The sequence below is a fragment of the Pleurodeles waltl genome, chromosome 6 (assembly GCF_031143425.1).
Source record: "Pleurodeles waltl isolate 20211129_DDA chromosome 6, aPleWal1.hap1.20221129, whole genome shotgun sequence".
In the NCBI taxonomy this organism is placed as follows: Eukaryota; Metazoa; Chordata; class Amphibia; order Caudata; family Salamandridae; genus Pleurodeles; species Pleurodeles waltl.
In genome coordinates this window covers 1,463,849,181-1,463,861,460 of record NC_090445.1, presented here as the reverse complement: position 1 = coordinate 1,463,861,460, position 12,280 = coordinate 1,463,849,181, and the positions used below count along the sequence as shown (strand labels likewise).

General features: G+C 43.7%; 1 protein-coding gene across 1 annotated transcript in view; it reads left to right on the top strand.

Moving 5' to 3' along the window:
• PHYHIPL (phytanoyl-CoA 2-hydroxylase interacting protein like) overlaps positions 1 to 12,280 on the top strand; it is a 319,244-nt gene that overhangs the window by 217,353 nt on the left and 89,611 nt on the right. The window contains exon 4 of the mRNA XM_069240968.1: positions 7,520 to 7,637. Within this exon, the coding sequence (XP_069097069.1) occupies positions 7,520 to 7,637 (118 nt within the window). The remainder of the gene's footprint in view (positions 1 to 7,519; positions 7,638 to 12,280) is intronic.

The window sequence follows — 12,280 nt, the reverse complement described above, 5'->3', positions numbered from 1 at the left end:
TTAACAATGCTAATGTCACGTAAGATAATCTCAAAATCAAATGAGAAACATACAGAAGCAACACTGGCTGTCCAAAGCGGTAAAAGAAACACAATCTAATCAAAGCTTGAACAATTACACATTCTATAGTTACAGTGCAAATGAATAACAAGAACAGTTGCGCAAATGATAGCACATATATTTAGATTCAGCAAAGGAAGGACATCGCATGTTACTCCATATAGCGAACTTTCATTAGTGAGGATCCTTATCTAACACCAGATTAGCATGTTGGGCTACATGCAAAACAATTTAGTCAATGCAAATTTAGAAAACATCTAACTATAGCTCTATCAAAATAGTGCGGTTGGCACCTAGAAAGAAAAGGCAAATAGGCATAGCAAAATACATGCGTAACACTATACCTCTCCTCAAGTGGATCGGCAAGCTAAGGTAGCCTCTGTCATCAGGACATCAGTTTGGTCAGCAAGGCATCAGGATTCAGCATCAAAGTTCAGGAAACGCTAAGGCCCTGAATTATACTTTTTGGTGCAAAACTGCACCAATGCACTTTTGCACCAAAATGTTTAGCACCAGCTTGCACCATTTCTGAGCACCAGCCGTGCACCATATTTATGGAATGGTGCAAGCTGGTGCAATGGGTAGGCTAACTTAAAAAAATAATAACATTAGCCTGGTGAGGCTGGCGGTATGGAAGAAGGGGGTTTTGCACCCAAAAATTACATTAGGCAGGTTAGAAAAAAAAATGACTCTAACCAGCCTAGCATCATTTTGTGGTGCAAAACCATCCATACCACATCCATACCACAGGAGTCATGGCCACCACCCCAATGGCCAGCACAGGGGACCAGGGTCCCCTGGGCATTGCCATTGCACCCAGTGCCATGTAGGGGGGTCCCACTTCAGGGCCCCCAATGACACTTAAAAAAAATAAAAATACTTACCTGTACTTACATATACTTACCTGGGGTGGGATCCCCCATCCTCCGCTGTCCCTCTGGTTTGGGTGGGGTTGTCCATGGGGCCTGTGGAGGGCACCTGTGGACTTATTCCAAGGTTTTCCACCATGGAAATAAGCCCACATGTCCCCTAACGCCGGCCTGACTGTGGCGTTAAATAATAGTGTAAAGCGAGCTTTGCACCCAAGGCTTTAAGTATTAAAGTTAAGCACGTCTCTAGGCGCTCAGTAAAGTAATGGCCTTTCAGCAAGAAAGAAAATGGGCAAATGCACAGTGGCAGCTTCTTCTTAGTGTGGTCCGGCTAAGTTAGATTTCCTAAAACTACTTCCCAAGTCCCAATTGGTCAAGGTATCGCATGTTCACACTTTGTCCAATAAAACTAAAACTTCAGATCAACAGTTTCTACTAGTACATGGTTCACTGACGCTGATTGGCTTCTTTTGTAATGTCCTCATCATCCGGCTCGTCAGGTAACAATATTGTTGCCAGCGCAATTATTGTTCTCCTCTTGAGAAAGTCACTCTTACACACATTACACTTATAATGTTACATTTTACAAGAACAGCGTCTTCTAGCAAGCGGTACTCATGAGAAAGGCTTTTAGCTACGAGCACATTTGGTCAGCACAGTGGAATATCACAATTGAATTCTTCAAGCAAACATTTTATTAATCAGTTCAGAAATACAGCTTGACAAAAGGCCGTGCAACTATGCCAAGACCTCCGCTAAGTAAAGGCCTACAATTAATAAAGCTAATACATAATGCATACCCCTCAATATTATGTATTACTACATGAATCAAACAAACATAAGCTCCATATTTCATATTAATGAGTCATTAATAAGTACGCTTTGTGAACAGTGGCGGCCACTCGTCTGGACACATTTTTAAATGCGTGCATTATTTTTCTCTATATTAATACATTTTCTACGCACATCCATTACTCAGAATACATGAATATTCATTAATATTTTTATTAGAACACTTGCTCTAGCACACCATAGTGGCAATACAGCAGAGGGCCTTCCTGAAACAGGGACACAGAGCCCATGAGAGGAAATATATTATGCCCTCGACAACCAGTTATATGGCAGCAGTATGGTGCAGCAGTTGATTGATGTTTATGGGGAATCAGAAGTAACAAACAAATCCCATGCACCGGTAAATTAACTGTGGATTGAGTAGAGGTTTGGACAGTAGTATGGGATTCAGGAGAACTGCATAAACAACTGGATAATATTTGGTACAAACTCAAATATGACTTAAACGTTTGATAACTGAAAACATTATGCATGGAACAGAACAATAAAGTTTGCAAATGGGAGCTATTAGTGATGCTACTGTTAGACCAAGGTTCACACTTTGTCACAGTAGGCTTAGCAGGAAAGTTGACAGAGATGTATGAGCCTTCTCGCTAATTCCAAAGAATAGTGCCCATTGATTTCTGACTCTGATGAAATGGAATTAAAAGTACAAACACTACATGCTGCGTGATAGGATGCTCCTTATTGTGTGCTTGACATTCCAAGCACACATGTACCTCAGAACCTTGCCTCATAGATACACAGGTTATATCAATGTCTAACTTCAACTTGGATGGGCAGTTGGTGTTCTAATATCTTCTCCTGTTGGTCCTCAAGAACTTACAATATGTAAGTATACTAGTAAAGCTGGGTGTAACAGACATAGGGACTTATTTATTTCTTGGCAGTCTTTACTCTGACTGTCTGGGTGGCAGAAGACATTGGGGGTCATTATGAACACGGCGTTTTTCACCACCATGTTCATGCTGGCGGTTGACCGCCAGCCCCCCGGGAACCCTGCCATTGTTTCCGCCCACGGCCCAGCAGCATGCCTGGCCGGGACATTGCCGGCGGCTCCACATGGAGCCGCTGTCAATGCCTCTGTGTGGCGGGTGCAGCTGCACCCGTCACGCAGATCACTGCCCGTAAATCAGGCAGTGACCTGCGCGATGGGGCACTGCACAGGGGCCCCTGCACTGCCCATGCAAAGTGCGTGGGCAGTGCAGGGGGCCCCAGAGCACCACTTCCACCAGCCTTTCCCTGGCGGGGAAACCTGCCAGGGAAAGGCTGGTGGAAATGGGATAATTATCCGACTGGGCAGCAGTTCTGCCCTGTCAGATAATGACGCCGTCCACCGCCAGGCTGCCTGTCGGAGGCAGCCTGGCGGTGGAGGAGGGCCGCTTATGGCAGCCCTCCCTGTCATCATTATGTGGCAGTCTGGGCCTCCATGCCTGATGGCGGGATTTCCCGCCACTGCCGGCGTGGCGGCCCAGACCGCCAAGTCCATAATGAGGGCCATTATGTCTGCCACACTAATGGACAGAAGACCACCATGTTTTGGGTTCACTGCCAGGCCAGTGGTGATCTCTGAGTTCATTGTGAAGGCACTGAAGGTTTGTGATACAGCCGCCATATTTTTTGTTGTTTTGCAGAAACAAACTTCCAAAGTGGCAGTTTGTTTTATTAAAAACTAAAAACAGAGAACATGTGGAATACTACTCCCTAATATTTTAGTGTATTTTCCTGAAATGTTGATTTAGTACTACTTTATTTGAGTTGGTGGTTAAGAAACTATCTCAAGTACCTGATGGGAAGGGGTAGGTCAGATCAGTAATTGATTAGGGTGCTATTGTATTAGTATGCTCACCCAGAAATGTTTTCCCCCAACATATGTAAATATGGGATTTTCCCCTGCTTTTATTTAGAACTCCTTCACTGAATCACACGATTCACCATCCATGGGGACTTGAATTATATAATGTGTATAATGATAGACATAAATAGTATTGTTTGACCAGACCTAAATTTGCAATCTTACCTTACATTTCTAGTGAGGAGTCAGCTTGGCATGGTTAGTGACTCAAACTGCAACCACTGTTGTTATCAGTGTCATCATTATGATCACTGTTTCTCAACTTTTCTTTCCTCTCTCTTACTTTTTCTTTTCGGAGGGTCCTTAAACAGTGAATTTAGGATGTGTACTGAATGATCACATTTAGAAATAACAAGGCAAAATTGAGAAATGTCCTGGTTTTAATGCGTTGTGAAAATATATTTCTTATGTACTATACATGTCAACTGAAAAAAGAAACGCAACATTTCTGTGTATCAGAATAGCAATCACATTTTGTTTTTAGCATGTGGAGGACAAAGAACTGTAGGAGTAACTTGTGCCGCAGACAGATCAGATCTGTCCAGGTCAGATGTGTCTTTTAAAGCAGTGAATATCCAATTTTGTGTCCATCATTTATTTGCAGCTATTCAGCATTTGGCTGGGAAATTTTAGTTCTTAGACAGTCATGGTGACAAACCTTTTAGGCATCTTTACCTTAAAAACCTCATGTGTAGTGTAGAAACCATTTGCTGTAGCAAGATCTGCCACCCACCCTCCTCACACAAACAAACCCATAGCAAACAAGTCTAACATTATAACTAAAACAGAAAAGCATCCCTTAAACTGATGTTCTAAGGGGTCAAGAAGTTGATCCAGCTATGTCACTAACCTCAGAAGGAGCTGAAGGCCCTTCAGTATGTCTCAGCAGAATATAAGATGGAACCAAACAGAGCCCCACAAACTGGTGCAGTTATGGTGTCTCAAGTGGCATCATCATCACCGGACTGTGACCCCGCCTTCCACCTGTGAGGTTAATGGGATTTCTCTGGACCCCTTATATTGAACCAAGGGACTAAAGAAAAAAAGGCAGTGTTTTTAAAGGGATCTCCCATTGGGGGACTCTGCCAAGTGAGACACCAATGGCTCCACCTCTCTTGCCTGCCGTGAAGATATGTTCCTTTTTGCTTGTTGATAGGCAAGGCCATCTGTAACGGATGCCAATTTTGTTGATCCTGGTGGTTATAGGTTGCTGAAGAGTAGATGCAGAGACATGTTGTAGAAAGAAAAAGTGGCCCTCAGAAAGGACACTACCTCAGTCTTATATGTAACTAGATGATACTTTCCACAGAAGTAGTGGAATTTGGCCACTACATCCCAGGGTCACTGCGATGTCCGAGGATCTTTGCTCTAACGTGATGGACTCTTCAAGCCGAATTTCTGAGTGACAGTCACCAAGGAGAAATGAGAAAGGCCCCACTATTGATGTCCTTAGATCTTGTCCTCTGCTTCGTCCATTACCTATTGGATCATCACATTACCTCTTCAGGAGCAGTCCTCCAGCTGCTTGCAAGGAGTGAGTTCAGAGATTGTGTTCTGTAGTGGCCTGTAGACTCCTGAATGACATCCAGATTTTTTCCCATCAAAATGACCCGTCAGCATCTCAATCTCTTTCCAGTACACTGATTTCGAGCCGGTGTAAGCCCCCAAACCTTGCACGATATCTTCCCTAATAACATCAACCTTTCTGAGGTCTCTTGTGCCACAGGGGTCTCTTCCCCAGCAAAGAGTGGGGTGAGTACTCCACAGCCTGATGTGCAGGATTCTCCAAGAATGGAGCTGAAAAGTGGATTTGTACTGGAAAATTATTTTAATAGGGTTAGATAATTGATAACCAATCACTGGAGATTTAGCCCTATAAAGTAAGGATCCCACCACCATGACATCAGGTGCTGATGAAGCACAGAAGAGTAAACCATGTTCTGCGTGTCAAAACTATTGACTTCCTGTGAAAGAACTGTGCAGTGACTGATTTAAGCATTCTGGTCCCAAAAGACTATTCTCAGAACCTGGAGAAAGCTTTTCTACTGCTAACCACAGGAAGAACAGATTTCAGACATCATACTGCCGGCTGCTGTGAGGTTCAAGATAAGGCTTCAAGGCTCAGCTTTTGCTTCTACTTTATGGAGAAAGTCAGCAGGTCCTGTAAGAACTGGACTTTTTGCTATGGGCCTGAAGCAAGTAGTTGAAATGTCTGTCACTGAAAGCTGTTGCCTCCTACTTAAACAACTGTCCATGAAACTTTAGAGACATTTGATGTCTAGGATAAGAAAAAGTATTAGACTTTTGGTAAAGTTGGGACTTCAAAATTGTTTGACGTCCAGCAGCTGGGATAAGTTGGCAAGCCTGCCCAAAAAAGAAGCAACCTTGGCCACAACTTTTTTCAGGTTTGTCCCACTTTTGTATTTATAAGTGGGCCACTAAAAGAAGGTAACCAATCTTGTGGAATACTTTTCAGTCACAGCATCGTCCTTTTGAAGGATTATGAGCTTGAAGATGTTTACAGTGGCTGCTGCCACTAAACATGGGTGACGGACGGGGTGAAAAAAAAAATAATGAAAAAGTAAAAAACAATGATTACCTTCGGGGGAGACTTGTTTGTCTTCCCTCCATCCTCATCTTGTTCCTCTTCCTGGCTGCACACACGCAGCCAGTCACAACACTGCTGTCACCAGCATGACAGCAGTGTCGTGAGTGGTCTGCTTTGCGGCTCAGACTGGGAGCCTGTGCATGTTCTCCGCCTGGCTGTGCAATACACCCGGGTAGAGCACATGCAAAGTGCGCATGTCTGTTTGGCCGGCCAAACAGACGTGCACATTGAGCTGCAAAACCCCTCCTACATCGCTCCTCTGGCCCCGTCCCTCCAGCCCTGCACCGCCCCTTACCCCCAGGAAAAATAAATGGATAACATCGTGTTATTATCATTTTATTTTTCCTTTCCTCACAATCCACTGGGGCGACACTTTTCCGCCTTAGCGGAGGAGCCGTCCCTGGATCTTTCTAAAAAGGTAAAACTGTTGAGTGTGACAAACTGCCACCACTTACTCAACCCTCACTCCATTATGGCCAGCCACAAATGGTCCTAGGTCCCATTCTGCCTACCCATGAGGATAATGTTGACTTTTAGGATTCCATTATTTTCTGTGGATATTTTTGTCATTTCTTTCAATTTCATAACTCTTGCTACCAGAAGCCGTTTTGTAATTTTGGGGTCATTTTGATCTTCAAATTGAATTAATTTTCACTACACTGATTTGGGAATTTCCTCTGATATGTCACTTGTCTTTAATGTTGTTTTTATTCTGGCAAACAGAAACGTGAATTTTATTTGAACTAGGGAGAGGGTAGATTTACCAACATTGACACAGCACAAAGTTGAAAGAAAAAAAGTGCTCATTCAACGAATGGTAAAAATGTGCACAGTGCCATATTTTTCAAGAATCGCATGCTCATTCTCCCAGCAGCCGTGCGTGCGCAAAATTAAAAAAAAACATTTTAGCGTGAATCTGGGCAATATTCGTTTACAAAGGAGGACAGTTGTGCTATTTGAAAAGCAGAAGACAAGAACATACATGTATGACTTGTGCATTTTTTACCATTGCTTTGCTTACACGACTTAAGGGAACTGTTGATATCCCGCTGAAAGAACTCTCTGCCCCATGGCTTTGAGGTAACTGTTCTTTTTATCATTCTTAAACTCTATACGTGTTAATTTTACCCTTGAAGAAATAGTCTGCCAAAATAAAATATTAATGTCGCAATATCTTAGAAATGTATTTAGCATCTTAAATATGCTCTGGCGTTTTTCTTATTAATGTACCTGTTTGACTAACAAACATATTTGTTCCGATGTTTTCGTTAACAGATTACTCTAAAGTGCACCTAACACAGTTGATGGAAAAAGCAGAAGCAATTGCAGGCCGAATGCTGAAATTCTCAGTTTTTTATCGTAATCAGCACAAGGATTACTTTGATTATACTCGGTAAGCAAACTCATTTCTCAAAAATGTCACGTTATGGTGCAGCCAAAGCAAACAATTTGAATCACATTGTGGAAACTACAGTGGTGCGTTACATACAAATCACCCAAGTGTTATATATTTACTTATAATTTTTCTGAGCGACATTTCCATTTTGCAGTAGTAATGCTACATTTAAATCTAATGCTTCTGAATGTGGATATGCAGAGACTATTTGCTCCCACTAGACAACGTTGACTGAGGCTATCCAACAACATCTGTGAGAGAAAATGGTTAGGTGTTTGTAAAAAAAATGTGTTTTTTTTAACTCTGGGGAGAATATTAAGTCTCTTTTAAAAGATTATGTAGCTTTACAGTTTTGGAGATACACGCAATGTATGTCCCTTAAGTCGCCATTGCCGCCTCCTCTCCACACTCAACATGGCCCCATTGTTAAATCACCAGTTCTAAATTATAAAAGCGATTTCTTAGCTATCAACATTGAATGTTGAAATCCCTGTTCTTTGGACGTTTGCAGTCAATGGACGAGAGAGAATTTGCACATACCTCTCTGTGTGCGCAGCCTACTGGTCACAGATCTCAAGTTGCAGAAACAAATGCAGATCTGGCAGGTTGCCCATCACAGAGACAGGATTATCTCCTATGAGAGTTGTTACACAGTTCTGACTTGACATTTTAGTTCTGCCCTAGTCGGCGATAATCTTCACTTTCTCTTATTCTGGATTATTTGGCTGTCTCTTTAATCTGTGTCTTTCATGTATCAGCTCACTGACTCCACTCATTTCATATCTTAGCTACTGCCCCTCACTACACTGATATTAGGAGACCATCCTAAACTTGGAATACCGAATCCTTAATAAGCCCTTTGTGTTTTTCCTTCAGTAGGCACTGCTGTTTCATATCCTAACCGACATGTGCATTTGTGTTCCATATACCCTCCGATCTTTGATATAAACATCTGGTTCAGCGTTTATCTAGGCACTTAATAGATGTGTGCATTTGCAGTCTGACACTTGCATGGACTTAATTGGAGAGATATGGAGGGGAGGGGGTCAAGAAAATGGGTGCCACCCCTGTCCCCCCCCTCCCCCCGCCAAACCCTCTGTTTCTTTCCTGGCACACCTCTACCCCTGCAACACGTGCCCCCATTGGGTCTCAATCAGGCCATGAAGTTGTTTTTTAGGTCTTACTTACCAGACAGTGAAGACTGTCTGATTGGTTGCAAAAGATTTGTTGTGAACTTGCAGTGGTCTTAGAGCCCATCTATTACTTATGACTTGTTGGCATTTTTGTCACTCTTATTTGCTTGGTTTTTGTTTATTAGCTTATGTGGCCTTTCTTTCATCTTCTTGGGTTTGCCCCTGTGCCTGGAGCATAGCCGCTCTGCCAGTGCCCTTCAAATGCTTACTTTTTGGGCTCTGCTTTCTTTTTTTTTGGTTAGGTGGTTAGTGCATGTGTTTTCCAGCTGTCTCCCCTGTGTTCTTCTGTTCTCCCGTCCTCCACGATCCACTTTGTTCTTGCCTCTGTGCTTTTCCTCGCCTCCTCCATTTTGCGCTGGGCCTCCTGGGTTGCCCCTGAGATGCTTTCTTACTGGTATGCTTTTCATCCAAGTGTCGCTTTCCCCTACCACCTGCCCACGCTCCCTTTTGCTGCCTCTTAACACCCACCCCCCCCACACTGCTATCCCCTCCCGCCCACTTCTCACTGCTGCTAGATGTGTGCAAGCCAACAAATTAACAGAAAACGCTAAGGCAGTGCCGAACCGAGGTTAGACCCTGGCTCCAGGAGCCTTGTACAGATCGAACCCTGAACATTTTTGATTTCTAAATCATGCAACAAACATCACATTCGAATTTGATAAGGTGTCTGCATAATTCAAGAAAGCATACTACTTTAACACCCTGAAGCGTTTTTTCTTAGTACATCAGATTTTTAAAGAAGTATTTATTTAAACGGAGTGAACTGACAAAAAGTCCTGGCTGCGGCCATGATAACAATGCCATGACAGAACCAAGAGGGAATTCAATTGTAATGTATAGCTTAAATATTGCTTAGCTTCTTATTATCTTTGGAGCAATTTGATAGGCATTAAATCAAACGTGTTTTTCTACCACTCACAACCTGAACTGGTGTATTTGAAGGTGCTGACTTAAGTGATAGTGAACAAAAAGATGAGGCTCTATGAAATAAATGTTGCCGCGTTTGTATATCTTTCTGACATCAAAGGTTAAGTCTCTGTCGTTAGGTCTTGGAGGATTCGATTTAGAGTTTGGGTGTCAAGCAGAATACAGAATTTATTTTGGTAAATTTAAAATATCTACCTTAGGACATAAAAGCATTTTTTTTTTTAGCAGGGGGACATTTGTTGAGATTGGATCCCGGTTGTTGATGCTTTGCAGATGTAGCCACTAGGACACTTTGGATATTACATAGCAGATGGTAGAGAGGACTTAGGATTGAGTCTGAAAGCTGAAGAAAGGTCTAGGCCCCAGTGCAATCAAGTGGAATAATCTCAAGATTGAAGAAATGGAAGTATTAAGGTGCCTTACAAAGTTAGCTGTCTAGGGTATAAACCATAAGTGTAGTGAAAATTAGGCGCCAGCAGAGATATCACAAGATGGCTCTCCTCAGACTGTTGGGGTTGCAAGGAGACCGATTTTGGTGAGCATGGCTAAGGAGAGCTTCAGTGTCCTATGGCAGTTCCAGTTTTGGTCACTATTGGATTGCACACCATTGACTTGAGGGAAAAAGCACGTTTGTGAAGGCAATGCTGCACGCTATCATTTAGTTAGTGACTGTGCAGTGGTGCTGGAGACAGAAAATGTCCTGTGTATGGTCTGTGTTTCTCAATTACTTGCACCGCCCTGTAGCTCTCTGCACATTTAAATCACATATGTTAAGTTCAATATAGCGCTCATCACATTCAAAATCTTTTCTTCGTGATAGATATTATGAGTGTTTATCTAATACAACTTGTAGTGCTAGCTTCAGCCATCTCGGAAGGTTGAAAGGCTGACTCAGGGCCGCAGGGACTGAAACCCATGACAAACAATTTATATACAAACTGCTGCAAGAGGCACTTTAATACCAAGCTGTTTTGCTGGGATTGTAAGAAGTCTCTTGCAGATAACACAAGTGATTGCAGGAGAGCTTCAACCCAGCGGGACTTTGGGAACTAATGTTTGGAGCTAACTTTATAGCGAATGCGGAGGGTATAGGTGAGTCCTAGCAGCCAGTTCTTTATGGGTATAAGGATTGGCACATCTGAAGGCAGCATGCTTGGTCTAGTGCCATTTAGTAGGCCATAGAAACACTAAAGGCAGCTAATTGCCGCAGGCCCATCCAGTCTTCCAGTCAATCCCTGCATGGTGGAAAGCTTGCTGAGGTTCCTGTAAAGTACTTTGGGATGCAATGTGTATTAAGCATATTCCATGTGCTCTGGAATGCAATACACAGAAGATGATTTTAATTTTATAAAGTTTGTCGGGTGTTTGAGTAGTGGATGCTCCAAGGCAGTTTGATGCCCACTCACTTCAGTGTCTGCCCTGGTACTCTATGTGTAGGCCATGTCTCAGTAGAACCCGTTTCCTTCACTCAGTTGTAAGCATAAGAGCGATATAACACGGCCAACTCATGTATACATTGCTGATGAATAGAACAACTGTCCATAAAGAACTGATTCACTGTACGCTGCATTTAAGAAATGCTTTATTATCACTTTCTATGACGGCAAGCCAGGTTTCCGAATGCTAGCAGGAAGTCTCAGGGAGCCACATTCTTAGGTCTGGCATTAGCCAAGCCCTTTTCATTATACTAAAGTATCTGATAGAGACTTCTAGTTGCAGATTCCTTACCTTAGAATTTTCCCCCAGGCGTCCAACTGGATCTGGAGATTTTTCTTCGATCCTTGCGTGTCGGTAGGTGGCGTCGGTCAACTCCGCAGGCGTCGTGGTCGCTGTGATGACATCGGGAGTAGTACATAGTCGCCGCCCTCACACAGTGACGTCCGTTCTTTTCTTTCTGCACCACGCGCTAATCCGTAGAGAGCTACCCTAGGCTATTTTTTGGCCATATATGGCTGTTTTGTCGAGCTTTTTTGGTACGACTTTGATGCGTCCAGAATGTTCCCGGAGACCCGGGTTCAAGCCTTGTGAGGACTGCCATCGGACGATGTCGGTGACGGATTCGTTTGTCTGTGGTTCCTCGAGCGCGACCACGATTCGAAGTCGTGCTCCTAGTGTCAGGCCATGCACCCGAAAGCTTTGAGGGAGCGGTCCTTAAAGCTAATGGCGGCCCGGCACTCGACTCCGCATAGGTCCCGGTCTCACTCGAGAGGCGCTTGAGAGGAAGGTTTCGAGATCGGTTGCAGAGTCATCACCACTCGTCTTCCTCGAAGTCCTTAGGTCAAGGTAAGAATAAGAAGAAGTCGAAGAAGTCCCATCGCTCTCTGACTTCACCCCGTCGCTTGGCCGATACGACGCGGGACGAGCGTCCACGCACTAGGCCTCCGTCCTCGGAGCCTACGTCTGGTCGACTCCGCTCTTCCCCGAGTTTCCCGGAGCCGGAACGACCCCCACCCAACTTAAAGAGTTTTACGAGGCCATTCGCCTCATCTTTGGGCAGGCCGACCCCGATACAGTGCCTTC